At 43.5% G+C, this 26,242-nt stretch overlaps 1 protein-coding gene across 1 annotated transcript in view; it reads right to left on the bottom strand.

Annotated features, from left to right (window-relative positions):
- mmp11b (matrix metallopeptidase 11b) overlaps window positions 1-23,776 on the bottom strand; it is a 41,619-nt gene extending 17,843 nt beyond the window's left edge. Inside the window, exons 1-2 of the mRNA XM_072661836.1 lie at window positions 23,529-23,776; window positions 2,598-2,890 (exon numbers count right to left, since the gene is read on the bottom strand). Coding sequence (XP_072517937.1) covers window positions 2,598-2,890; window positions 23,529-23,681 — 446 coding nt within the window. The 5' untranslated portion in view covers window positions 23,682-23,776. The remainder of the gene's footprint in view (window positions 1-2,597; window positions 2,891-23,528) is intronic.
- Between the last annotated feature and the right edge of the window lie 2,466 nt (window positions 23,777-26,242).

The raw sequence follows: 26,242 nt of genomic DNA, 5'->3' as shown, positions 1-26,242 counted from the left end.
ACCATGTGGGTTCTACTGCCGTAACACGCATGATCGGCGTCCGCTCCGGCTGGGGTCGCGACCCTGCTGCTTTCAAATTACGGGAGGAAAGCAAATGTCTGGTGGAGGATCTTCGCTGACTAAGATGGAGGAGGCAGGTCAGTCAAAACATCAGTGCTGGGCAGAGGTGACCCCCAGAGGAAGGTCAATGTGTCAACTGAAGAAAAAAAAACTCAGGTCAGGCTGAAGGAACCTCAGGAGTGACCGGAGACGCTCTGGAGTTAGAGGTGTTGAAAGGCTTCAGTGCATGGTGATGAATTACACTGAGCAGGTCAATTCAAAGCCCCTGATTTTCCAACAATGTTCAGAACAGACTGTCCTAAAATTCTCTATTTTTAAATATAAAACAATCCTAGACTACGTTCAGGATACTGTTATATTTTCCATTTTGCACTAATGTGTAAAATTTCACATATGAGCATCTAAAAGATGCATAGAATGCATTTATTCAGCATACAATATATGGACAAAAGTATTGGGACACTTGCTCATTCATGATTTCTTCTGAAATCACGGCTATTAAAAGAGTTTCTCCTGCTTTTGTTGGAGTAACTGTCTCTACTGTCCAGGGACGAAGGCTTTCTACTATTTTTTTTCTACGATTTTGAAGGAGCATTGCTGTGAGGATTTGATTGCATACCGCGACAAGAGGAGGCCTGGAGGAGCATTGCTTCTGGCTAACGAGTAGCATGCTAGCTACATCGGCTGGCTTTCGTATTGGGTAAAATGATGCAAAGAATGCATTTATTCAGTATACAATATATGGACAAAAGTATTGGGACACTTGCTCATTTATGATTTCTTCTGAAATCAAGGCTATTAGGTTTCTTCTGCTTTTGTTGGAGTAACTGTCTCTACTGTCCAGGGCTGGCTAACAAGTAGCATGCTAGCTTCATCGGCTGGCTATCGTATTGGGTAAAATGAGGTCAGAGGGGGTAAGATGTGTCCGGGGGGATAGGATCTGTCCTGAGACCGGCTCAGGGGTGCTGTGAAAGTGGAAGGAATGAGAGTGGCGGCTCTTTGTTAGGACAGATAAGAAGTCTCGGAGGAATGTTACATCTGACTGCCTGCAAACCGCAGAGAGTCTGTGAGTAGGGGCATCCAGACAACACGCATAAAACACCTCCATCCTGGGTGGCCTGGAGAGAAAGAAGAGGGATGTTTCTCATATGAAAGCGCAGGAAGAAGAGTAAAACACTCCAAAACCACAGCCTACACTCTTCCCCGCACACCGCGCTCACTCGCCCTGAAAGATCACTTGCGCTGGGCTGCTCATAAACACTGTAATATGTGGGCTACGAGCTACCGAGCTGTCTGTGATGAGGAGAGAAGGGAGTAGCTGGGAAATAAGAAGGAACCTCCAGTATGGCCAGAGGGCCCTGATCTGTGTGGGGCCCGGAAGAGTGCAGAGACTGTCTGATCTGCTCTGACAGGCAAAGTATTTCATTAACACACTGGAAGACGAGGTGAATTTCGCTTGAACAGCACCGTCCGAAGATCAACCACGCCCAAATCCGTGGTTGAAGCTGAAGGCGCTGGATTTGAAACCTCCAGAGAAATGGCTCGGTTATGAAGTTCCAGTCGGGTGCTTGTGAGGCTATTAGCTGGCTGGCTCCTTAGCTCCTAGGCTAACGTCCTAACTGATAGCCTCACGAATGCAGACGTAATGTATGTATAGACTAATATTAAGTATTATTTATATAATTTAAATTTAATATACATGATAATAGGCTCAGCGGTTAGAGCTATCGATAACAGGGTTGTGGGTTCGATTCCCGGGCTCGGCAAGCTGCCACTGTTGGGCCCTTAAGCAAAGCCCTTCACCCTCTCTCTGCTCCCACGGCTCTGGAGTTGGCTGCCCACCGCTCTGGGTGTGTGTACTCACTGCCCCTATTTCACTAGTGTGTGTGTGTTCACTACCACAGATGGGCCAAATGCGGAAGAAATTTCTGCCCTTCTGGAAAAGAGCCAATAGGCTTGCTAGGAAAGCCATAGGGCCAACTTATACGTCCATGCTGAATTTACGGCGTAGGTACTGCATAGCTACATACCCTACTCTGCAACCCTACTCTGATGTGAACCTCCCAAAATTTGAGTTTGGGGTCTCTCCACAGGTCACTAAGTGACCAGACTGTTCCTTAAGCACCTTGGCTTGACTGAGCTGAAGCCAGGAGCGTCTGAATAGGGGGCGAGGGGGGTCAGTTGGATCAGATTAGCGCTGCAATGAAGTTCTGCAAGAGAATCATTAACTCTAACAGTTGCAGTAGACAATTTCTACATCCCAATACGTGGCATGTGGGGCCTACCGAGAGGATGGAGGTCCACTTGCCCTCTTTGCCTATTTTTACGAATAATTTAATAAATAATTGTATTATTATTCCATAATTTTTATTAATCTGGCATATAACAATGACAGCTGTGTGAAGATGGACAATTTATCACATGCCTGATTTTAACCAATGGGACAGTCGAGGGGATAGATGTGTCCGGGGAGGGGGATAGGATGTAGCACAGCCAGGTCTGAAAACAGCAGCCATATTTCTAATAAAGCGTCTTACTTGTAGGTGAGGAAAGTCTTGTCCCAGCGCCCCCCGTACAGAACGAAGCGCTTGCGTCGATGCCGTCCTTCATGGAGGTCCCCTCGCCGGGCCTGGAAATGGAGGCTGTTGCCCTTCTTGGATGAGAAGTCCGGCACTCCGCATCGCCGCCTCTTCCAGTCGGGGTCATTGTTGGGCAGAGCTGCATGGTGCTGCGTCCTCTTCAGATCTGAGCCTTCCTTCACTGTGTCCTGATCGTATGAATGTCTTCCTCTCTTCTTCAGACCATAGTGGTGAGACTTGCCTGGAAATGACTGGGGGAACAGACATAGGCCATTAATCACCAACCAAAGAGTCCTGTTAGGCATAATCAGACACAGGGGGTGAAGACATCTGCCACATATGAGAGTCCAGGTTGTGTGCATCGGTGTAGGGTAACTATATCACCTTCCCTGTGGCACACTAGGGTTCGATTCCCTGGCTAGGCAAGCCCACCAAACTACGCCAATAAGAGACATTGGGCATAACTCCTAAAACTATGCTTCGCTTTGATGAAGCATAAGCATGTGATTGGTCAGTGCTAATTAATAGTTGTGGAAATGACCATAGAAATGTGGGGCCTGTATGGGTAGCCCAACTGGGGATCAGAAAATTTTGTCCTCGGGTTCCACCATTTCCCCCACATATGGATGCCCACCATTTACATTTATGGCATTTAGCAGATGCTCTTATCCAGAGTGAGTTACAAGGTTACTCATATTACAGCGTTGGGCCAATGTAGTGTTAGGAGTCTTGCCCAAGGACTCTTATTGGTGTAGTGCAGAATAGTCCCCCAGACTGGGAATTGAACCCCAGTCTTCCATGTGCCACACCAACCACCAGAATCAGTGATTCAGGGGTTAAACATGGGCCCCTTTTGAGTCGTACACTGCAGACTAAGGTGGGCTGAAGCCCAATGGGTCCCAGTAAAAACCCATGTCCACTTGGAAGGCTCCCTACAAGATTTTGGAAGAGCATTGCTGTGAGGATTTGATTGCACAAGAGTAACACTGAAGTCAGAACACCTCATCATCCCCAACCCATCCCAAAAATATTAGATGGAGCACCACCATCATCCATCATTCCAGAGAACACAGTTCCTCCACAGCTCCACAGCTCAATGCTCACTTTATATCTTAGTTGTTGGGAATGGACCAATAGAAATTCTCCAAAATCAGTTTACATTGACTTCCACTGAAAGTTAAGACAGCCCTTCCCTTCTCCCGAAAATGTACCATTTTGGCAATTTGAAGGTTTAATGACAGTGACGATTGGAATTTAATGTGGGTCGCTGCCGAAGAACCCAGAGTGGAGCCCAATGGCCAAAGAAGTCATTGAGTACAAGAAGAAAACGTCACCAGAGAGAACGCTGAAGGTGAGTGGGGACTATATTAGCTTGTGGTGTTTACGACTAGGCTTAATCCCTGTCCAAGAAACTGGCTGTAAGGTTTTAAGTGGGCCCACAATTCCTCACCGCCAAACAGGGGTCACCGCCAAAGATCCCAGAGCGGAGCACAAGGGGTCACGGAGGCCGTTGAGTACATGGAGATTTAGCAAAGGGGCAGAAATCACCAGGGAGAATGTAAGTAGGGAATTAAAACAGCCTGAGGGAAACATTTCCTTTGTCCTCAATCCAAAAACGCAGCTGTTGCGTAACTCTAGACTCTAGACTCTAGACCTAGATTCTGTCCAATTGGAATTCTCATTACTGCGTATTTTATCACAGGAAGAATTACCACAGTCAATTTCCCCTCCCGAAATGTAAAGGAAATGGCTAAGCTAATTGGCTGGGAGGAGAATGATGATTACCCCCTTCTTCCTCCCTATCGGCGCTCTGTAACGTCCCTTTATTACAGTTTGCTGAGTTCACCACTGCAGCTGCAATGGGTCTGAACAACCCCCACCCCTTTCGCCCCCCTCCACCTCAGCCCACCCTTGACCCTCTTTCTCCTTCTCCTCTTCATTCTAACTCTTTGTTCTTTTCTCCGTCTATATCTCTCTTACATCTCTCTAACTATCTACTCTCTCTCTCTCTCTCTCTCTCTTTTGTGTTAGCGGGTCACAGGGTTATATGGGGTCAACTGATCTGATCTTGTTTTAAATGCTTCCGCCTCTTCCGCTTCTCTCTGACCTAATAAGTCAGTCCATGATTAGGCCTAGTCCAGCCTGGACTACACAGCAATTTGTAGCATGTAGGTCATGACTAGGCTTAACCCCTTAAACAGCCTAAGGCCCACCGGCAGGCCAAAAGTGCTTCTCAGACATGTCTAAAGTACTAGAGACTTGAGTAAAAGTACAGGTGTCTTTAAGCTCTGTACTTAAGTAGAAGTACTAAAGTATTTGACATTTCTGTACTACTGCAAGTAGTTTAGTATTCTAAAATGTACTGCTAAAGTACTGAAAGTAAAAGTACAGGTGCTCTATGAAAAAAGTGACTTGAGTACAAGTAGAAGTGTCTTTGATCTCCATTCTTAAGTAGAAGTACTGAAGTACTAAAGTACTCAACATTTCTGTACTTAAGTATTGCAAGTAGTTTAGTATTCTAAAATGTACTGCTAAAGTACTGAAAGTAAAAGTACAGGTGCTCTATGAAAAAAGTGACTTGAGTACAAGTAGAAGTGTCTTTGAAGTGTCTTTGATTGCAAGTAGTTTGGTATTCTAAAATGTACTGCTAAAGTACTGAAAGTACAGGTGCTCTATGAAAAAAGTGACTTGAGTAGAAGTGTCTTTAAGCTCCGTACTTAACTGGAAGTACTGAAGTATTAAAGTACTGCAAGTAGTTTAGTATTCTAAAATGTACTGCTAAAGCACTGAAAGTAAAAGTACAGGTGCTCTTTGAAAAAAGTGACTTGAGTAAAAGTACAGGTGTCTTTAAGCTCTGTACTTAAGTAGAAGTACTAAAGTACTAAAGTATTTGACATTTTTGTACTTAAGTACTGCAAGTAGTTTAGTATTCTAAAATGTACTGCTTAAGTACTTAGAGTAAAAGTACAGTACTGTGTTCTGTAGTTCTTACAGAAAGCAGTCAAAAGTTTGGGTATCAGTGTTTCTATTAGTTCAGATGCTCAGACTTAAGCACTGTCTCAGTTCCTCTGGCTGTAGTAGAAGGACGGGACTGTAGAAGACATAGTTCATGAACTTCACGAGTCTTCAGTTCACTCTCTAAACAAACTCAGACCTGACTCAACCTGCATCATACAAGAGTTTCATCTGTAAAACCAGTGAGGAGAGCAGCTCAAACCCCTGAGCTTCACTCTCTGTAAACTCAACTACAGCTGAAAGAGCTCAGGCCATTCGGCACATACGAGTATTTGCAGGAGGTGAAGATAGAGGTGGTGCTTCTGGTGGTTCTTCTTCTTCATCTGGAGATAAACTAACTTAGTGTCCTCACTGCAGCAGCAGCAGCATGCGATTGCCTGTTCTGCTCAAAGTTAAGGCGACTTCATCGAACCCGGTGAAGGCGCCATCTAGTGCTCTGGAGGTGATAATGCGGGTTTGAAATTCTGAAATGATTCGTACTGTTTTTAAAACTGTAGCGAGTAACGATGCAGCACATAAACAAACAATCCTCCAATAGATACAGATAAAGTATTTTAGTACTTAAGTACAGCATGAAGTAGTTGTTACCCACCAGGTACTGAGTAATACGGCTTCGTGTGTATCCCATATCCCAGTTCCTACTGGATTAGGAAACCCTAAGGTTTCAGGAGGGCATGCAAGTGCTTCATCTAATAACTAACTAACCTCTGACTTCTGACTTCTGACTCTGAGTTGAGTTAACTCTAAAACTAAAACTATAATCAGTTACTCTTTTTAATTATATTTTTTTTATATAATTTGTTGAATTTTTCCTTTTTTGGTTTTGGTTTTGGTTCTGCCAATTAATCTACCCGTTCGTTAGAACCTCCCCCTGGCACTAGCAATGCTCCCGACACTAAGAGCGATACATGCAAAGCCAGACACAAGCAATAGTGCTCTCTCAGACGCCCGCTGCTGATGGCAACAACAAAGCGCCATGGCTTGGTATTCAAACGTGTGACTCCCCCCTGCCCAGGCATAGTGGTAGCTCATTAGACTTGACTTTACATTTCTTACTGTGTACTACAGTGGTGGTTGGTGTAGCGCAACAGAGCTGAGCCACTGAGCTACCACACCATGTGGGAGACTGGGGTTCGATTCCCGGTGTGGGTGACTATGCTGCACTACACCAATAAGATTCCTTGGGCAAGACTCCTAACACTACATTAGCCCACCTCTGTAATACGAGTAACCTTGTAAGTCGCTCTGGATAAGATACATATATATAATAGGATAAGGTATATATAATGTATTTATTTATATAGTTATAAATTTAGATTTATATAGGAAATCTAAAAGCTAAACAGTGCAGTTCATATTGCTTAATAACAGCATAATTACAAATGATAGTAGTACATATTTTCACACAGATTGCATAATATTGTATGCAGTACCTTATATATCTTATAAAATTGTATGTCGATATTTGTATGTAAAATTGGATATCTCTAAAATGGCAACTTTACAGGAAAAGGAAAAAACATTCCCAACTTTCAATGGAAGTCAATGTAAAAAGATTTTATTTCAAGTCATTTTAGAGCATTTCTATTGGTTCATTCATCATTCTGATACGATGTAAAGAACAATTGGCAGATTCACATTATGTAAAAAAGTGATTTTGCATGACAGTGATGATGTACATCACATAAATGTGCACATCATTTAAATCATTTTAAATTCGTCAGTCAGAACCAGAATTCCTCCAAACAGTGTTTATTTAACCCAATCTAAAGATATTTCATTATTTATTTCATAATAATTTAAATATTATACTTATAATTTTATATTTTATTCAAAAAAATAAATATAATTTAAAAATTATTGTTTTATAATAAAACTGCTGTCAGCTAGTGCTGCCACTAAGCTAAGCCCTTAACCCCTTAAACCCTAAGTTAATGATTCCACTATTATTCCTAATGCAGAAACTGTGGTGAAGTATTCAGAAACCCTTTGGTTTAGCATGTCTCGTGGAGTCCCACAGGGCTCTATTTTAGGTCCTACGAAACTGATGCGAATTACCATAGTAATGCAGATGCGGGAGTGAAGCACTGAAGTATGGGCTTGCATACAGGGTCTAATGGGTTCATGGACGTTAGTGTTTACCCTGCCTCCAATGACCTGCCTGTGTTGACTCAGGCCGTGACCTGTACCATTTGACCCGTGCTGAGCCGGAGACACCCTTGTGTTTTTCTTCCATCCCTCTGCTGCTCACTAAGTGGCCTTGAGGCCAGTGTGCCGCGAGGGTAGTCACGAGAGTCCTACAGTAAACACTCGTAAAAAGCCTCTCTCGGCCCAGGAGAGACAGCGCGGAGCAGCAAACCAGTCATTTGGATACACTGCTGATTATAGCCATGTTTTGCACACATACTTAATGATGGTAAAGCGTGTGGAGAGTGCCAGGTGCTAGGTCAGCAACTCTCCGATAGAAATAAACCCTTGAAATATGGTGCTTTGGTGGTTCAGTGGTAGTTGTTATGCTGCAGATAAAATGTGGCTGCTCGTGGCCGGGGGGCATGTTTTTAGCCACAGTATCAAGTTCAGCTGGTCTGCCTCAACATGTCAGCCTGCATTTGGTTAAACTTGTTGAAATTCGTCCTTAGGAAAGCCATGATGGACTGACTGCATTTCCCCACTCCAACCTGAAATCCATATGACATCCAGACAGAGCTGGATACTGGATGAAGTATGAACAGGAGGTCTCATAAGGCTCAATATGAAAATATGATTTTTGGATTTTTGGATTTTTTTGACCAGTTTCCAGTAGTTTGGTGGCCTGGACCCTGGCCTAACTGCTCGGCAGCATTGCAAAAATGGCCGTAGGCTGAACAGACTTGCCTATAGAGCCTTTGGTGTACTTAAAATCATAAAGTAACTTTTTTTGTAGGGTGGCGCTACTGTCTAACTGCTTGCTTGTCAAGACAGGAGATCATACGTTCAAATCCCATCAAAACACAGCCCTAGGAGAATAGAAAGGCATCTCATCCATGTGATAGAGGGTGCTCTAACCCTTTATGGGACTAAAAACCGCAAACCGACGGAGGGGGCGGAGCCACAGACTAAACATCTTACACACAGCATTGAAAATGAGTTTTAGCTGCAGCTCCTTTACTGATGCTTTTGAGGCTCAGCTCAGTGTGGACTAATGGACTAATCAGTTGTCTAATCAAGTCTGTATCACTTTCAGTTGGCCTAACTGTAAGTATCCCACAGTGCATCATTTTATATGACACCTATACGTTTACACAGCTGTCATTTCTTAAGAGGCTGGTTGGTGTTTAAGGTCGGTCAGGTTGAAGAATAAGCTCCTTCAGGGCAGTTCCTGAGCCAGCAGATTACCTGCTGTTATGACAGGAACACAACTACATGTTACCAGAGCCAGAAATGACAACATGTGGAGGACTTAAGCTCGGAGTTGTAAACAAACCCTCAGCATGCTTTCAGAAACTCATCATTATTATCATCTCATAATCAGCATGGTCACCACAGCCTGAGGAGTACCGATACTCGACGTATGATGATGGGCATGAGTGCCATCATACATAAATGAATAACATATATATAACATATATAAATAAATGAAATATTATGAAGTAAATAATAATAAAATAACACAAAATTCAACATCTGTACATCACTGGAGGTTGATGTCGAGCCAACATTTGGTTTTGAAATCAACCAAATTTGCATTTTCAGCTAAAACTGTCTATCTGACGTCATATCGACGCCTGGGATGAGTTGGAGTGGCGGGGGGGGGGGCTACTGCCTATGCTGGACAAGCCTTCAAATGCTGGACGATGCAGCTGGAGAAACACTTACACTTATGAGGTTTTAACATACTGGCCAGAAGGGAGGGCAGAAGGGAGTTTTGGGATGGCTGTCAGTCTTGCGTGGACATGGATTTTACAGCATCCACCTGCAGACGGTGAAACAGGTGTGGCGGCAAACGTCTCGCAACAGACCTGCAGGCCTTTCTCTGGATTCACTATGGAGCTTCACACAATGTGCATTTCTGGCATCGCTCTATAAAACAGGGTGCTTCTTGCCAAGCAAGCACACATGGAAGTGTCTGACACATTTATGCACTTATATGGAGGGATTTATCACCTGGTAGATACACACATCACCAGCTGAGGGGCCTTAAACCTCAATGGCATGGTGTTGCCCTCAGGCAACAAACCACATTTTTGGATATTACACCCTCCCTGTAAATGTTTACTGATTTTTACACACACATATACACACACACACATATAAGTCTCAGGATCTATCTCCATATAATAAACGTAGACCTCCACATCCCTCTCCGCCTCCGCAATCTTATCAGGAACCCAAGCCACATGAGACGCCATGTCAGCAATTGGTAATTCATTTTAAAATGATAAAACTCTTATAAATAAACAAATACATAACAATATTTGGCTGTTTAATCATATTTTGTTTACATTTACTGACTAAACCAATGTTTTTTTTTATTATTTATTATTATGCAGCTAGACTATTTCTATCAGGGCAATCCCACTAAAGCAGTGGTTCTCAATTCTGAAGTGTTTGACCCCCCGTCCTGCCCCAACAGCTTGTTATTGTGCAGCTGCAGCAGATAATACCCAACTAGCCAACATGCTTATGTAAGACTTGGGCCAGGTGGGTTCCAGGTAGGCATGTGCTGTAAAGGGGTTTGTACTGGGACCCAGTTGGCCTTTTTCAAATGGGAGGCATCCATCATTACAGCCCACCTTAAACTGTAACATAGGTGTCCAATTGGTTTTTTAACCCCTCCTATCCATTCTTTGACGCTGTATAATCCTTATATATAATATATATAATCCTTATATGTATATATATATATATATATATATATATATATATATATATAATAATTATTATTATTATTTTATTTTTTTGCAAGTATGTCCCAAACCTTTAATGACTGAAACAGCGGCGAACTCAGAGGGCTTTTGATATGGGTTCTCTCAATATGGGACGGGCTGGGCAGGTTTTTGGGCCTCATTTTTGCCCACACTTTGGCGAGCCCTTCTCTAGAAGCATCCTCATGTAGGTTTGCAGCCTGCAGATTGATGACACACCAGTTGTGAATTTGGAGCAGCTTCAGCTCCTGTGAGATTACGCCACAGATGAAAAGAGCTGACATGTCACAACAAGAAAGTCGGGCAGGAGAGAGGCATCTCTTCAGGTCTCCCTGAAACATAAGGAAGCATGTGTGTGAGTGTGTGTGAGTGTGTGTGTATGTGTGAACGTGTTCGATTTGGCCTTGTTCCCGTTCTGTGGGTCTCCTGAGGATAACCACCTCTGTGATGGCATCCCATCAGTCAATGCTGTCCAGGGGGCAATCATTAGGTGATGTCATCCTGTGTTCCTTAAGCCTCCTTAAAAAAACAGAAAAACCCAAGCAAATGTGCCAGGTGTGGGAAAATACCTCCCTCACCCCCTTCACACACTTCACATCTGGATGGCAGCTTAAAGTCTTACTCGGCATGAAATCTATTGAAAGCTGGGCTTAGGGTGCTTCTGATCATCCCACTGGAGCGCTCTGGGCCCCCGATGCCTTCATCATGGCCTCAGCTGCCACTTTCCCTCTCTGTCCCTTTCCTCAGTCCTGTGCAGACACTGTCCTGTGAATACGCAGCGATGACAGGCGATAGGCCCCATTCCCAGCAACTCAGGCATCCATCCTCTGACAGAAACAATTTGGCCACACTCGAGATAAAAAAAAAAATGAGCTTTGTCGGAGGAAGTCAGTCTTGAGTAAATATTTACCCACAAAAAAGCTTCCAGAGATCCGTGCAGCTTGGAGGTTGTATACACAAGCCAAGTGATTACACTGCCAGGGGAGATTGTTTTAACGAGAACAGGAAAGGGTTTAGGCTGATAGGACCTGACAGATATAAAAAACGCTTCTGTCAGTGGTCTCCAGCCCTCCTCAAGGAGATACACCTTCCTGGAGAGTTGAGTTTCGACTCACGTCCGACATTCCTCACCTCCTCCAACCCCCATGTCTCACCCAACGCTAATGCACCTGATCCAGCCAAGCAAGCACTGAAAACATGCATTAGCTGCAGCAGGTGTGGCAGATTATGTCTAGAACTGCACTCCAGGCAGGTCTCCAGGAGCAGGGCTGATGGCCTTGCAGCTTGCATGTCTTCCCTCGAAGCCCTCAGCCTAAAGGCCTTTAATCCCAAATCTCTACACAACATTTTAACGCCGGGAGAACGAACCTGGAACGCTGCCATTGCAAGACCTCTTTCTTTAGAACTGCTGGGTAACGCTGCATCAGTCCACATGCTTCTTTACCTTCAGCTTGCCAACAAATGCACGTGCACAGCTGTCCATGAGGGGGTCTCGAAACGTGAATTGTATTTATGACAGTGGTTTAAAGGTGAATCACACTCCACAGCTCTAGGGGGAGCCCAGTAGCCGAATACAAATACAAATTCTAGCATATCGCTGCTTTAATGCTTGTTATTTAGTAACTACATGGAAATCAGGGTAAATTGGCCATGTAAATTAGTGTGGAACTGATGTTGCTGGCATGTTCTGGCCATTTAAGGAGTTGAAAACCAGCAGATTGTCCTCCAAACATAGACATTAGTGCTATTTAGGCTGGATTAGCTTGGTGGAGTTTCAATTGTGGAGGAAATGACCGTCCATACCTGGCTAAAACTAGAGTTGTCCTCAGTAATAGCAGCCCTGTTGTAATTTTCGGCCTTCAGGTAATATAATAACAAAACCTGCCTCTGTTTATGCTGAGCGGATCGCTAAAACAGGGCCGAATTGACACAGTTCTTTTAACCTTAAGTTCAACATGCTGAGAATGTCCATTCTGATGGCCTAATTAGAAGATGTAGCTGAGCTAATTATCTAGACAGTGCCTCTTACAATGCATGGCATTCAGTAAACTGAATGAGGCCTCTTAACTAGCCTGACTAGCTAACCAGAATAAAGCCAGAAAGTTATATAATATTATATAATATGATATATTGGTTGAAACTGCAAACAGAAAATTGTAACTAAGCCCCTCGCACACTTGTTATCGACTACATAACGAGACCTTTACTCTTTAAAACCACATTATATAGCTTGTTTACCTCAAAACAACCTAAAAACAGCACATTGAAGCTCTACTGAATGGAACAGGGAGATCATAGAGTCACATCCTGTCAAATCCTGTAGTATTACTCTACCGCCTCAGCCCACATGCTGCTACACCTTCAGATCAATCTTCTGGAGCTTCTCTCAGCTTGTCCAGAAATGCACGTGTACAGCCGTCTGTCCATAAGACACTGTATTTTACAGCAGTGATGCCACAGAGACTTAACCTCCCAACCTGTAGGGGGAGTCCATGAGCATAATGCATAATGCTGCTTTAAATACTGCTAATCTTTAAAATTAGCTGTTTTAACTGAATCTCTTAAAGCCAGAAAGTTATATAATATTATATAATATAATATATATTGGTTGAAACTGCAAATTGCAAAAAAAATTTACCATATTAACCAATATCATTTAATTGATTCTAGTGTACTGGGTCTGGTGTCCCCCACAGTACCGTAGGCCCCAAATGGAGCACTCACAGTCCTGCAGTCCTGATATGCTTAAAAAAAAAACATCTGACAAGCACCCTCATAGCAGCCCTCATCGCAGCCTTTACCGAGGACCACAACGATGTTGCAGACTCAGCAGACCCTGGAGATTACCATAAGGACAAGTCAGTGCGGATGGTTTTGTTTAGAGCTGTCTGACCACCTTGGAGGAGAAGAAGAAGATATCCAAAGGCATCTGTTTAGTCACTGAACATGTGCCTCTGCGTTGTGCTTGTAATCTGCAATGATCCACCGTGGATAAGCTAACCGGCTAAGTACGATAGCATGATCTCAGCACATGCAAGAACTGCAGAGTCTGCATGTTACAGAGGTTTGCCCCAAACACACACTTTCAAAACTAGGGCCCTCATTTTCTCTTGCACTATGACATTACCTATGTGCAGTCTTGCAGGAGGACAGCTGTAATTAAGGGACTATTTTGGGACAGGACTAATCTCATGACGTGCAATAATTTTATTGCAATAAAATAAACAGACAAATAGAGATGATACGATATACTGAGATGGACACCTGGAGTATCGGCCAGTCCCAAATCTGATCCAGTACTGACACTGATCTGTCCGGCATAAGCCATTTTATGCTGGTAATATACACTACCCTGGCTAGTGTACCCCCAAGTGCCTGAAACTTCTGGTCTGCGTCGTCTGTAGCATCACCTTAACTGATTCAAATCGAGGGGATGTTGACGCCTCTAATTGGCTCCATTCTAGCCCGCCCACTCCTCGCTAAGCCTATTGCACACTTGTTATCGACCACATAACGAGACCTTTTCTCTTTAAAACCACATTGTATAGCTTGTTTACCTTAAAACAGCATGTTGAAATCTCTACTGACTGTAACAGGGAGAACGGCATCTCCATCATTCCCATTCGTGGAGCTGCAGGAGGAGAACCTCTCTTCAGAACTGTCAACGTAACACTGCGTAACCCATAGTCATATTAGTGTAAAATCCTGTAGTGTTACTCTACCGCCTCAGCCCACATGCTGCTCAACCTTCAGATCAATCTTCTAGAGCTTCTCTCAGCTTGTCCAGAAATGCACGTTTACAGCCGTCTGTCCATAAGACATTGTATTTTACAGCAGTGATGCCACAGAGACTTAACCTCCCAACCTGTAGGGGGAGTCCATGAGCAGAAAATACACAACCTTGCATAATGCTGCTTTAAATACTGCTAATCTTTCAAATTAGCTGTTTTAACTGAATCTCTTTGCATCTAAAAAAATAAGCTATTCAGCCCCACAGCGAACAACCTTCTCTCCAAGTCTGGAAAGCTAACAGCGAGCCTACCACTTGTAGGCTCAACCATGGCCTACGACATGCAACAGGACGCTCCCTCTAAATCACACAGCTCACTTTTAAAATGCCTCCAAGCACATCGTACATCATCCGCATGAGAGCAGTTCCTGTACAGCAGACCTGAAGCTGAGTAACCCCAGCAATGATCTCGGTGTAAGCTCCTTAAGCTCCCTGTCTGCCAAGGCTGTTAAAGACGTGGAGCAGCACCTGAATTTGGGCGCTAGGCCAGCCCCTCGGTGAACATGGGATAGCATGCGAATGTAGACTTTCTCCCTGTGATATATTTCATTAAAGCCCTCGCTAAGCTGCAATTACCCATGCAGGTGAGAGCACGTTCCAGGGATTGAGCTGATGACCCAGAATTCTGTTTGTGTGAGAAGGTTTTTCCCATGGATGTTTTGCCGTGCCCGAGACCTGATAACGTTCAGCGCAGACAGGGCTGCTGGAGCCTGGGTTTCCCACTGCAGTGAGAGAGAGGTCATCTGAAATACAGAATGGGAATGTTCAGACGTGTAGAAGACCAAATAAGACGTTGAGGTGTGTGAATTCTTCGGGGAAAGAGCTTGCCTCACTTTTTTAAAATACTTAAGTTGAAGTTACTCTGATTGAGATCTTGTTCATGCAGTTGCCTAAACAACCAATTGAATTGCAACATGGTAATGCATTAAGCCATGCAGATATGGTCCAGCAGCTTCAGGTAATGCTCACATCAACCATCAGAATGGCAAATAAATGTGATCTCAGGGGCATGATTGTTGGTGTCAGAAGAGCTGGTTTGAGAGTTTCCCGAACTGCTGATCTCCTGGGATTCTCATCTCAATAGTGTCTCAAGAGTCTGTGGTGTTTGAGTCCAAGTTGTGGGTCGAATCTCTGGGATTTTAATTCAAGTTCAGTCTCAGGTCTCTGGGGTTTGAGTCTGAGTTAGGTTTCGAGTCTCTGAGTTATGAGTCCAAGTTCAGTGTGAAATCTCTGGGGTTTGAGTTAGAGTTGAGCCTAAAGTCACTGGGGTTTACGTCAGGGTTGAGTCTTGAGTGTCTGGAGTTTTAGTTTCAGTTGAGTGTTGAATCTCTGAGGTAATGAGTCCAAGTTGAGTGTCAGATCTCCAGAGTTGAGTCTGAGTTGAGCCTTGAGTCTCTGGTGTTTGAGTCAGAGTTGAGTTTCAAGTCCTTGTGTTTTGAGTCCAAGTTAGGTGTGAAATCTCTGGGTTTTAAGTCAGAGTTGAGCCTAAAGTCTGTGGGGTTTACATCAGGGTTGAGTCTTGAGTCTCTGGGGTTTGAGTTTCAAGTCTTTGTGTTTTGAGTCCAAGTTAGGTGTGAAATCTCTGGGTTTTGAGTCAGAGTTGAACCTAAAGTCTGTGGGGTTTGAGTCTGAGTTTAACCTTCAGTCACTGGGGTTTACATCAGGTGTTGAGTCTTGAGTCTCTGGAGTGTAAGTCTGAGTAGAGTGTTGAATCTCTGAGGTTTGAGTCCAAGTTGAGTGTCGAATCTCTGAGGTTTTAATTCGAGGTTAGTCTCAGGTCTCTGGGATTTGAGTCAGAGTTAAGTTTTGAGTCCAAGTTAAGTGTGAAATCTCTGGGGTTTGAGTTAGAGTTGAGCCTAAAGTCTGTGGGGTTTACATCAGGGTTGAGTCTCTGGAGTGTAAGTCTGAGTTGAATGTCGAATCTCAGAGATTTGAGTCCAAGTTGAGTATTGAATCTCTGGGATTTCAGTTTGAGTCTTGAGTCTCTTGGTTATGAGTCCAAGTTGAGTGTCTAATCTCTGAGGAGTGTCTAGAAAGGTGAAATGAAGAAAACACATCCAGTGAAACACCTAGTTGATGAGAGACATCCACAGGGAATGGTCAGGCCTGTTGGAGCTGACACAAAAAGCCTACAGTACCTCAGATAACCAATCTGTACAATAGTGGAGGGCAGAAGAGCATCTCCGAATGCACAACACCACGTCCAACCTTGAGGTAGACGGTAGGCGGTAACAGCAGAAGACCACGTCAGGTTCAGAAGACCACTTCTGTCAGCTAAGAAGAGGCTCACCAAAACTGGACAGTTGAAAACTGGAGAAACATAACCTGGTCTGATGAAGCTTGATTTCTGCCGAGGCTCACAGACGGTGACCCCAACTGCATGAATCCATGCACCCAGTGTTCCTCAATGGCTTTCCCAGTCGCCAGCTCTGAATCTAGAACACTGTTGTAGGGATGTTGTAGATGTTATAGAACAGGACATTTGCAGAATTAAAGTTCTCCAGAAAGATCTGCAGGGACTTTCCCAACATCTTGTGGAATCGTGATGAAGCTTATTCTGTCCGCTAATGTAGTAACAATGGAAAACAAACCGTATTCTGAAGGTAATTATACACCGTATCCACGTTCCCCAGAATGTTGTGTTTAAAGATCAAGAAAGCCTGAGCCTTAGGCCATGCTGAAGCAATATTTGCTCACTGATGGAGTGTTTCATCACTGAGCCATTTGCACAGCAGATTTAATCAATTAGGGCCAACCCACAAGCCTTCTCATTAGCCAACATCTGCCGATCCCCCTCTTCTCTTTACTCAAGCATCTTTAGTAATGCTTGTGTGAGTCTATCTCGGAGTGCATCGCTGCTGGGGGCGTATATTTGCTTGGCTGGGAGCACATGCAAGCGGAGATGCCTCACGAAGGCCCTCAAGCAGGCAATTTTCTCAGGAGGGGTGCAGGGAGAGGAACTTGGCCACAGCAGCTATCTTGTTTTTTCTCCTTTTTCCTGCGTCTCCAGATTTACTTGAAACGGTGGAATAAAGAAAACACATCCAGTGAGCGGCGATTCTGCAGTTCCGCAGTTCTGCAGACGGAAATGCCTTGTTGATGAGAAAGGGTCAACAGAGAATGGCCAGACTGGTTGGAGCTGACAGAAAGGCTACAGTTACTCAGGGTGCTTTCACACCTACCTTGTTTGGTCTGGACCTTCCCACAGTACCACTGTCTGGACCACAGGACCACAATTTGGTCGGGCTAAAAGAGGTGGTCTCAGTCCCAATGAAGCTCGATTTCTGCCGAGGTTCACAGATGGTGACTCCAACTGCATGAATCCATGGACCCAACCTGCCTTGTGTGATCAGTCCAGGCTGGTGGAGATGGTGTAATGGTGTACCACAGTACCACTGTCTGGACCAAAGGACCACAATTTGGTCGGGCCAAAAGAGGTGGTCTCAGTCCCAATGAAGCTCGATTTCTGCCGAGGTTCACAGATGGTGACTCCAACTGCATGAATCCATGGACCCAACCTGCCTTGTGTGATCAGTCCAGGCTGGTGGAGATGGTGTAATGGTGTACCACAGTACCACTGTCTGGACCAAAGGACCACAAAGGGCACACTTTGGGCCGTTAATTCCAAGCAATCATCACTTGAATGCTACGGGCATTGTTTGAGCATTGTTGCTGACCATGTGTGTCCCTTCATGACCACAGTTTACTTCTAATCTTCTAATGGCTACTTCCAGCATGGTGATGCACCACGTCACAAAGCCCCAGTACGTGCCACAGTACCACTGTCTGGACCAAAGGACCACAATGTGGTCGGGCCAAAAGAGGTGGTCTCGGTCCCGATCGACTGAACCATTGATGGGTTGGTTTGCTGTGTGAAAACACTTTTATTGGATGGTTCGGACTTTCCGACAAATTGCAGAAAGCTGACTATCTCCGCAATTCGTCACAACACCTGGAAAGGCAACCTGCCTGGAATTGCCAACACGCCGTCATCTGACATACACCCTTCTACAGACCAATCACTGTCAAGTATGCCGAGACATATCCCGTGTAGGTGATGACGAGGGAACCTAGCAAACGTTTACAATGTAACAGAAGCATGAACCTTGGTGGTCCTTTGCATTTTCAGCCCTCAAATAACCACTTAATACAACCGTAGATGGGCAGAAAAGAGGCCCAGAATGCACAACAACACACCCAGCTTTGAGGAGGATGGGCTACAACAGCAGAAGACCACCTCAGGTTCCACTTCTGTTTCCCACGAACAGAAAGCTGAGGCTGCAGTGGCTCAACACAGGCTCACCAACACCGGACAGTTGATGACTGGAGAGACCGAGCCCGCCCAGTCTGTCCAATCTCGATTTCAGCCACAGCAGCTATCTTGTTCTTTCCCTTTTCCCTGTGTCAGCAAACAGACGCCTTGTTATTCTGCACTGCATGCCAAATGACTTGCCCCTGCCTGCATAATCTCCCTCTGCAGCTTTGTCAACAGTCAGGAACAAATTGAGTGCACATGCTCGGCATCACAGCAGCTTCTCCAGCCTGATTCTTTAGTTCCAACCGTCTGGGCTAAAGCGGGGCTGAGACTGTTTCAACGTCAGGTGTTATTCACGTCTGAGAGGCAGAGTGCACATCGCCAGTGTTTATTAGCACCTAACAGCTGCGGCAGTGTTTGATATAGAATACACTAAATGGACAAAAGTATTGAGACACCTGCTCATTGCTTCTAGTGCTAGTTTTTGCGTCTCAAAATCTAGTAGAAACTCTTCTTTCCTGGACAGTATCTCTACTGTCCAGGGAAGAAGACTTTCTACTAGATTTTAGAGGATCATTGCTGTGCGGATTTGACTGCATTCGTTGACAAGCGTGTCAGTGAAGACAGGTTGTTGGATGATCAACATCCAAACTCATCCCTAACTCCCCAACGTATCCCAAAAGCTTTGGATGGAGCACCACCATCATTCCAGAGATGCTGGGGGTGACCTGGGATTAGGTCAGCATGGTGCTAATAGGCTCATGTTTGTTTATCCGTTCCAGAGAGTCCTATTCTATTGGCAGTACTTCTCTACAGGCTACACAAGCTGTGTGTGTGCATTTGCACATCTCTGTCAGCAATTATCAGGTGTTACGCGTCACCAGTGTTTATAAGCACCGATGTCACTGATGTCTGCACATAACAGCTGCGGTAGTGTTTGATTCGGTGGCTGGGGTCTGTGATCGCTCAGCACTTCAGAAGGGTACACTTTTTTTTCCAGCCCTGGCTTTTATTCTCGCCTTCAAATAGACCCATCTTTTCTTAAATGCTAACATTTCCTTTTGTGAAAGCCTGGAAATGGGCTTGGACCTCATCCAACTGGGTCAAAACAGCCATCTGTGGCTGCTGCTCTTTGTCTGCCTTCTCTAAGCCTGGGCCGGGAGAGGACTTTCCACACATACTATGTCCCAGCAATCCCCAGATCAGCGAGGGGCTTAGGGTGAAATTGGGTTGGGGTTGATGCAGAGCTTGCTGCCCTGTGTTTTGGGAGTGATTTTTGGAAGACTTGAATGTGAGCATCATGAAAAGGGCTTAGAAAGGAGAACGTCGACTCAATAAGCCCGAACTGCAGGCCGGAGGGGGTTCCGGCGCTGTGAAAGACTCAAATAACAGAGCCTGCGGCTAAGAAATGCAGAACAAGAGTAAACCAGTCATGGTTTTGTGAGTGAGGATAAACGTGAGCTTGAGGGATCGCACTTCCTTTTCGCTACTGAGGTTTAAACCCAGTGGAAAATCCAATGGGATCAATGGGTCGGTCCTTGAACTGTATTTATGTGTATAGGCATTGTGGATACAGATATCCAGCAGACTGGTACAGTACCGTGCAAAAAAACTCACAAATCACATTAGAACAGATGCAGATAAGAATACACTATGTGGACAAAAATATTGGGACACCTGCTCATTGCTTTTTTTTAATTGTTTCTCATAAAATCGCAGGTATTGAAAAGAGTTGATCTTGCTTTTGTTGGAGTAACTGTCTCTACTGTCCAGGGAAGAAGAGTTTCTACTAGATTTTAGAGGATCATTGCTGTGCGGATTTGACTGCATTCGGTGACAAGCGTGTCAGTGAAGTCAGGTTGTTGGATGATCAACACCCAAACTCATCCCCAACTCCCCAACTTATCCCAAAAGCTTTGGATGGAGCACCACCATCATTCCAGAGAACACAGTTCTTCTCAATGCTGGGGGTTTTATGCCCCTCCAGCCCACACCTGGCATTAGGTCTGCATGGTGCCAATAGGCTCATGTTTGTTTATCTGTTCCAGAAAGTCCTATTCTATTGGCAGTACTTCTCTACAGGCTACACAAGCTGTGTGTGTGCATTTGCACATCTCTGTCAGCAATTAGTGCAACTTAAAGTAGATGAATTATTTCATTAGAAGGTGAAAAGGAGCAAGAGCTTCCCATTCTGAAGAAAGAAAGTAGTGAGATCTTGTCGGTGAGCTAGTCTGAAGAACAGAGCTCGGTTCCTCCAGGGTTCTCCTGGACGCCCCCCTCCCAGTCCAGCCAGCACAGCGTGGAGGATGTGTTCAACTCCATCAGCATCAGCAGCAGCAGCAGCAGCTCACCTGATTTACCATCATTAAGCCCTGATTTACCACCAAACCAGGTGTTGATCTGAGGAGAACTCTAAATAATACTAGACTCCATGAGAGAGGAGAACTTCTAATGATGAGATGTTCTAATGATGAACACAGTGATGGAGAACCACTATGTTATTAGTGTTTATTCTAATATCAGTGATTTACTGAGCTGATAAACACTTACTGCCCAGTCCCTGTTAATGTGAATCACTAGCAATGCCCTCGATACTAAGAGGTTGAAGACTAACACACGTCTCCTCTGATACATGTGAGGTCAGCCACCGCCACTTTACGAACTGCTGATGCAGCATCGCTACGTAGCCAGCTCGCTCTGAGGAAAGCTGAGCAACATCATACTAAGACTAATGTGGCGAGGAAGAGCCATTAACTCACCCCTGAGTGAGCAGGGCCAATTGTGCTCTCTCTGACTTTGGCTGCTGATGGCAAGCAGCATGACCCGGTATTTGAAACCAGCGAACCACCTTGGTCCACTGCATCAGTCTTTGGAGCCCCTACACATCATTTCTTATGCACATATACTGTCGAAATAACAAATGCAGCACCGCTCAGTTCTACAGAGCTTACACTGACCTACTGACCCACGTCTTTCATTTCCAAACACAGTGCTAAGCTGAAAAGGCTCAAACATACCATAGCACACCCCTCACCCTTCTCCTAAACAAATGCCTGCTCTTTCCAACCCGTCTCACCAGATTACTGATTTCAAACATGGTTCTGTACATCTGCACACACACACACACACACACACACATACACACACATGGACACACACGTTTGGCAAAAGTAAGGTAGGGGAGTCAGAGTGTTATAAAATGTGTGCAAATGGCCACATAAACCACTTTATGGGTCCGATCTCATTACTGCATGCCTTGTTACATATTATGCAGTTGTATAATAGCTATGCACATTGCACAACACTGGGGGGAGGGGAGGGGGTGTGGAATTCAGAGTAAGGACAGTGAGGACACTTCTATCATTAAATAAGTCTTTAGGCCGGTTATGACAGGCTGTTTCTTTCTTTTCTTTACAACAAAACTACAATGGATACTCAGGTGTCAAGAGAAACAAGTTTCCTTTATTTAAGTAAAGTTTAGGTGGATTTGAACTTTATGAGCATGTTTACTTGATCTCCTGAACTCCATGTTTTGGGCTCAGGTCCCAAAGAGAAAAACAGAGTCCAGCAAACCTCAATTTGACTGCTGATACATGATGGATGTGCTAAGAAGCTCCACTGCAGTTCTACAGGGAACTCAGACTATGAGAAGACTTTTTTCTGATACTTTAAGTGGAGATACCATCTGAACCACCTAAACCAGGCTGTCTGTACATGCAGTACTGTGCAAAGGTTGTAGTCCCCTGTGAAAATAAAAATGTAAAGCTGCTTATCTGGGCAGTAAGTCTTTATTTTCTCACTAAAACACTAATATTACAATTTCTACAGAAAGTGGTGGTGGTGGTTCTCCATCACTGTGTTCATCATTAGAACATCTCTAAAGTTCTCCTCTCTCATGGAGTCTAGTATTATTTAGAGTTCTCCTCATATCAACACCTGGTTTGGTGGTAAATCAGGGCTTAATGATGGTAAATCAGGTGAGCTGCTGCTGCTGCTGCTGCTGCTGCTGCTGCTGATGGAGTTGAACACATCCTCCACGCTGTGCTGGCTGGACTGGGAACCGAGCTCTGTTATTCAGACTAGCTCACCAACAAGATCTCACTACTTTCTTTCTTTCTTCAGAATGAGAAGCTCTTGTTTCTCCTTTTTACTGGATTTATGTTCACCTGCTTTATCTGTTCTGGAGCTTCTACAGTAAAAACTCTCCCACTGCTGAGAGACGGGGGTTTAGAGTAATGGGATAAAGGGACTAAAACCTCTGCACAGTGCTGTAGGCGCTTCCATTAGCAGACTTTCTGCCTAAGCCAGGAGTATAGCTACTCTAGCATGCACAATTGGATTGCAATGCTGTGGGTCACCAGGTCAGGTGTGCCTTGCAGCAAGGCTGACACTGAATGAAGTGTTGGGTAACACTACACCTTGGTCCATGCAAGGACAGTCAGAAACACTATATGCACATTATTATTATTATTATTTTAAGCACAATATTTGATCATTTTTAATAACTATAGTTCATCATTATCAGGATAGAAAAGCCACACTTCTCTAACACATGTGTATTCAATGTATACATGCGTTCCAACAGACCCCACCAGACCCCACACAGACCCCCCCCCCCCCCCACACACACACACACACACACACACACACACACACACACACATAATTTCCCAAAATACCTAAAAGAGACTCCCTTTAGGCTACAATGCTTTAAGCAGCAAAGTTGACCCATCACTGTGTGGCTGCGTGTGGCTAAAGGCAGACCCGGAGTCCGTGCGTAATTACGCAAAGACATCCAACCAAAACTGATTCTAACTGCGACGAAAACTCGGACTTGCTCACTGTTTCACGGCCCAAATAGGACCAACCACGCACGAAAACAAGTACCTTTAAAAGGTGCAACGACCGTGTGCAACGTCACTCACCTCTGGTTCTATGTACCGCTGGATGCTCCCCCTGCGCGCCACCGGCAGGGACTGGACACGTAGAGCGCCGTGCAGCGCCACAGCACCGAGGAGAAGGAGGAGGTTGGCGGAGAACATGCTTTCTCCAGTCCGTCTGGGGGGCCCCGTGGTCATGGACACCAGGCTGCCCCTTTACGAGGAGGATGAGAAGAGAGAAAGGAGGACAAGGTGGAGGAGAATGAGGAGGGCAAGGAGGAGAGGAGCTCAGCTCAGCTCTGCTCCGTTTCCAGTGAGGGAGTGCGCCCTGGCGAGGGGTTTATATACTCCCCTGCACTCCTTTGTCTCCTCTTTTGTTCAGGGTTCTTCTTCAGGAGGCTGGAGGGACGAGCAGCTCACGTGATCCAGAGAAACAAAAAAGAGGAAGGCTGGTCTTCGCCGTGCAGCCGTGCACGAGTTGCAGAGATGTGGGTGAGAGTGTAATGATGCATGGATCAAACGCACTGTTATGACATGTTAATGAAAAGTGATCCGGAGGGAATTTACTGGATCATTCAGATGTGTCAAATGCAAATGATTCAATGATTCAAATCCTTTCCATATGAATAAAACAGCTTGCTTTAACAGAAGTGTTGTCAGCAGTAGGTAAACTGAAAGATGACACGTGCATGTTCCAGGTGACACGTGCAATATGTGTGGATGTAATGGGTTGTAATGCATGTGAAAAATATTCTACACATGTGAATCAGTAGAGTCAGTGCATCACTCTGCATCACGGTCTTTGGAATGTGGGTCAGTGGCACATGTGGCTAATGTTTGGAGGCTGTTATTGTGCAGTTTGTGATAATGGCCCAGCAGCTGTGCTGAGTCTGAGATTGTGTGTGCTACATTAGGTGAAGTGCACTTTCTACAAAGTGGCCTTTCCACACCAAATAGGAAGCCCTTGGGTGACGGGTAAAAAGACTAATTGTAGAGAACTGGTGTACTGTTTGTGTACCAGTTCCAAAGAACATATATGTTAAAAATCAATAAAGCCTTCAGACATCTGAGTATATGTTTACATTTACAGCAGTTATCTGATGCTCTTCTCCAGAGGGACTAACATGTGAATCATGTCACACAGGTATGAGAATGTAGAGTTAGGAATCTTACCCCAAGTATACTGCTTCAATTACTGTTTAAACTACTTGCATTACTTTTAAACTACTTTCATTACTGTTTTAACTGCTTCCATTAATGTTTCAACTACTTTTATTACTGTTTTAACTACTTTCATTACTTCTATTACTGTTTTAACTACTTTCATTACTGTTTTAACTACTTCCATTACTGTTTAAACTACTTTCATTACTGTTTAAACTACTTTCATTACTTCTATTACTGTTTTAACTACTTTTATTACTGTTTTAACTACTTCCATTACTGTTTTAACTACTTTCATTACTGTTTAAACTACTTTCATTACTTCTATTACTGTTTAAACTACTTTCATTACTTCTATTACTGTTTTAACGACATCGATTACTGTTTTAACTACTTTCATTACGGTTTTAACTACTTTCATTACTGTTTAAACTACTTTTATTACTTCTATTACTGTTTTAACGGCATCCATTACTGTTTTAACTACTTTTATTACTTCTATTACGGTTTTAACTACTTTTTTAATTACTGTTTAAACTACTTTTATTACTTCTATTACTGTTTTAACAACATCCATTACTGTTTTAACTACTTTTATTACTTCTATTACTGTTTTAACTACTTTCATTACGGTTTTAACTACTTTCATTACTGTTTAAACTACTTTTATTACTCATATTACTGTTTTAACTACTTTAATTACTGTTTAAACTACTTTCATTACTTCTATTACTGTTTTAATGACATCCATTACTGTTTAAACTACTTTCATTACTTCTATTACTGTTTTAACCACTTTCATTACTGTTTAAACTACTTTCATTACTTCTATTACTGTTTTAACTACTTTTATTACTTCTATTACTGTTTTAACCACTTTCATTACTGTTTAAACTACTTTCATTACTTCTATTACTGTTTTAACCACTTTCATTACTGTTTAAACTACTTTCATTACTTATATTATTGTTTTAACTACTTTCATTACTTCCTATACTGTTTTAGCCACTTCCTTTCCATTTTTAACTACTTCATTACTTCAATTACTATTATAACTACTTCCATTACTGTTTTAACTACTTCCATTACTCCTATTACAGTTTCATCTATTTCTATTACTATTTTAACTACTTCAGTTACTTTACTATACTTAACTATTTCCATAACTGTTTAAACTACTTCCATTACTATTATAAATACTTTCATTACTGTATTAACTACTTTCATTACTGTTTAAACTACTTTCATTACTTCTATTACTGTTTTAACTACTTTCATTACTATTATAAATACTTTCATTACTGTATTAACTACTTTCATTACTGTTTAAACTACTTTCATTACTTCTATTACTGTTTTAACTACTTTCATTACTGTTTTAACTACTTCCATTACTGTTTTAACTACTTTCATTACTTATATTACTGTTTTAACGACAACTATTACTGTTTAAACTACTTTCATTACTTCTATTACTGTTTTAACTACTTTCATTACTGTTTTAACTACTTTCATTACTGTTTAAACTACTTTCATTACTTCTATTACTGTTTAAACTACTTGCATTACTGTTTAAACTACTTTCATTACTGTTT

The sequence above is a fragment of the Salminus brasiliensis genome, chromosome 18 (assembly GCF_030463535.1).
Source record: "Salminus brasiliensis chromosome 18, fSalBra1.hap2, whole genome shotgun sequence".
In the NCBI taxonomy this organism is placed as follows: Eukaryota; Metazoa; Chordata; class Actinopteri; order Characiformes; family Bryconidae; genus Salminus; species Salminus brasiliensis.
This window is presented reverse-complemented; position numbering and strand designations above follow the sequence as displayed.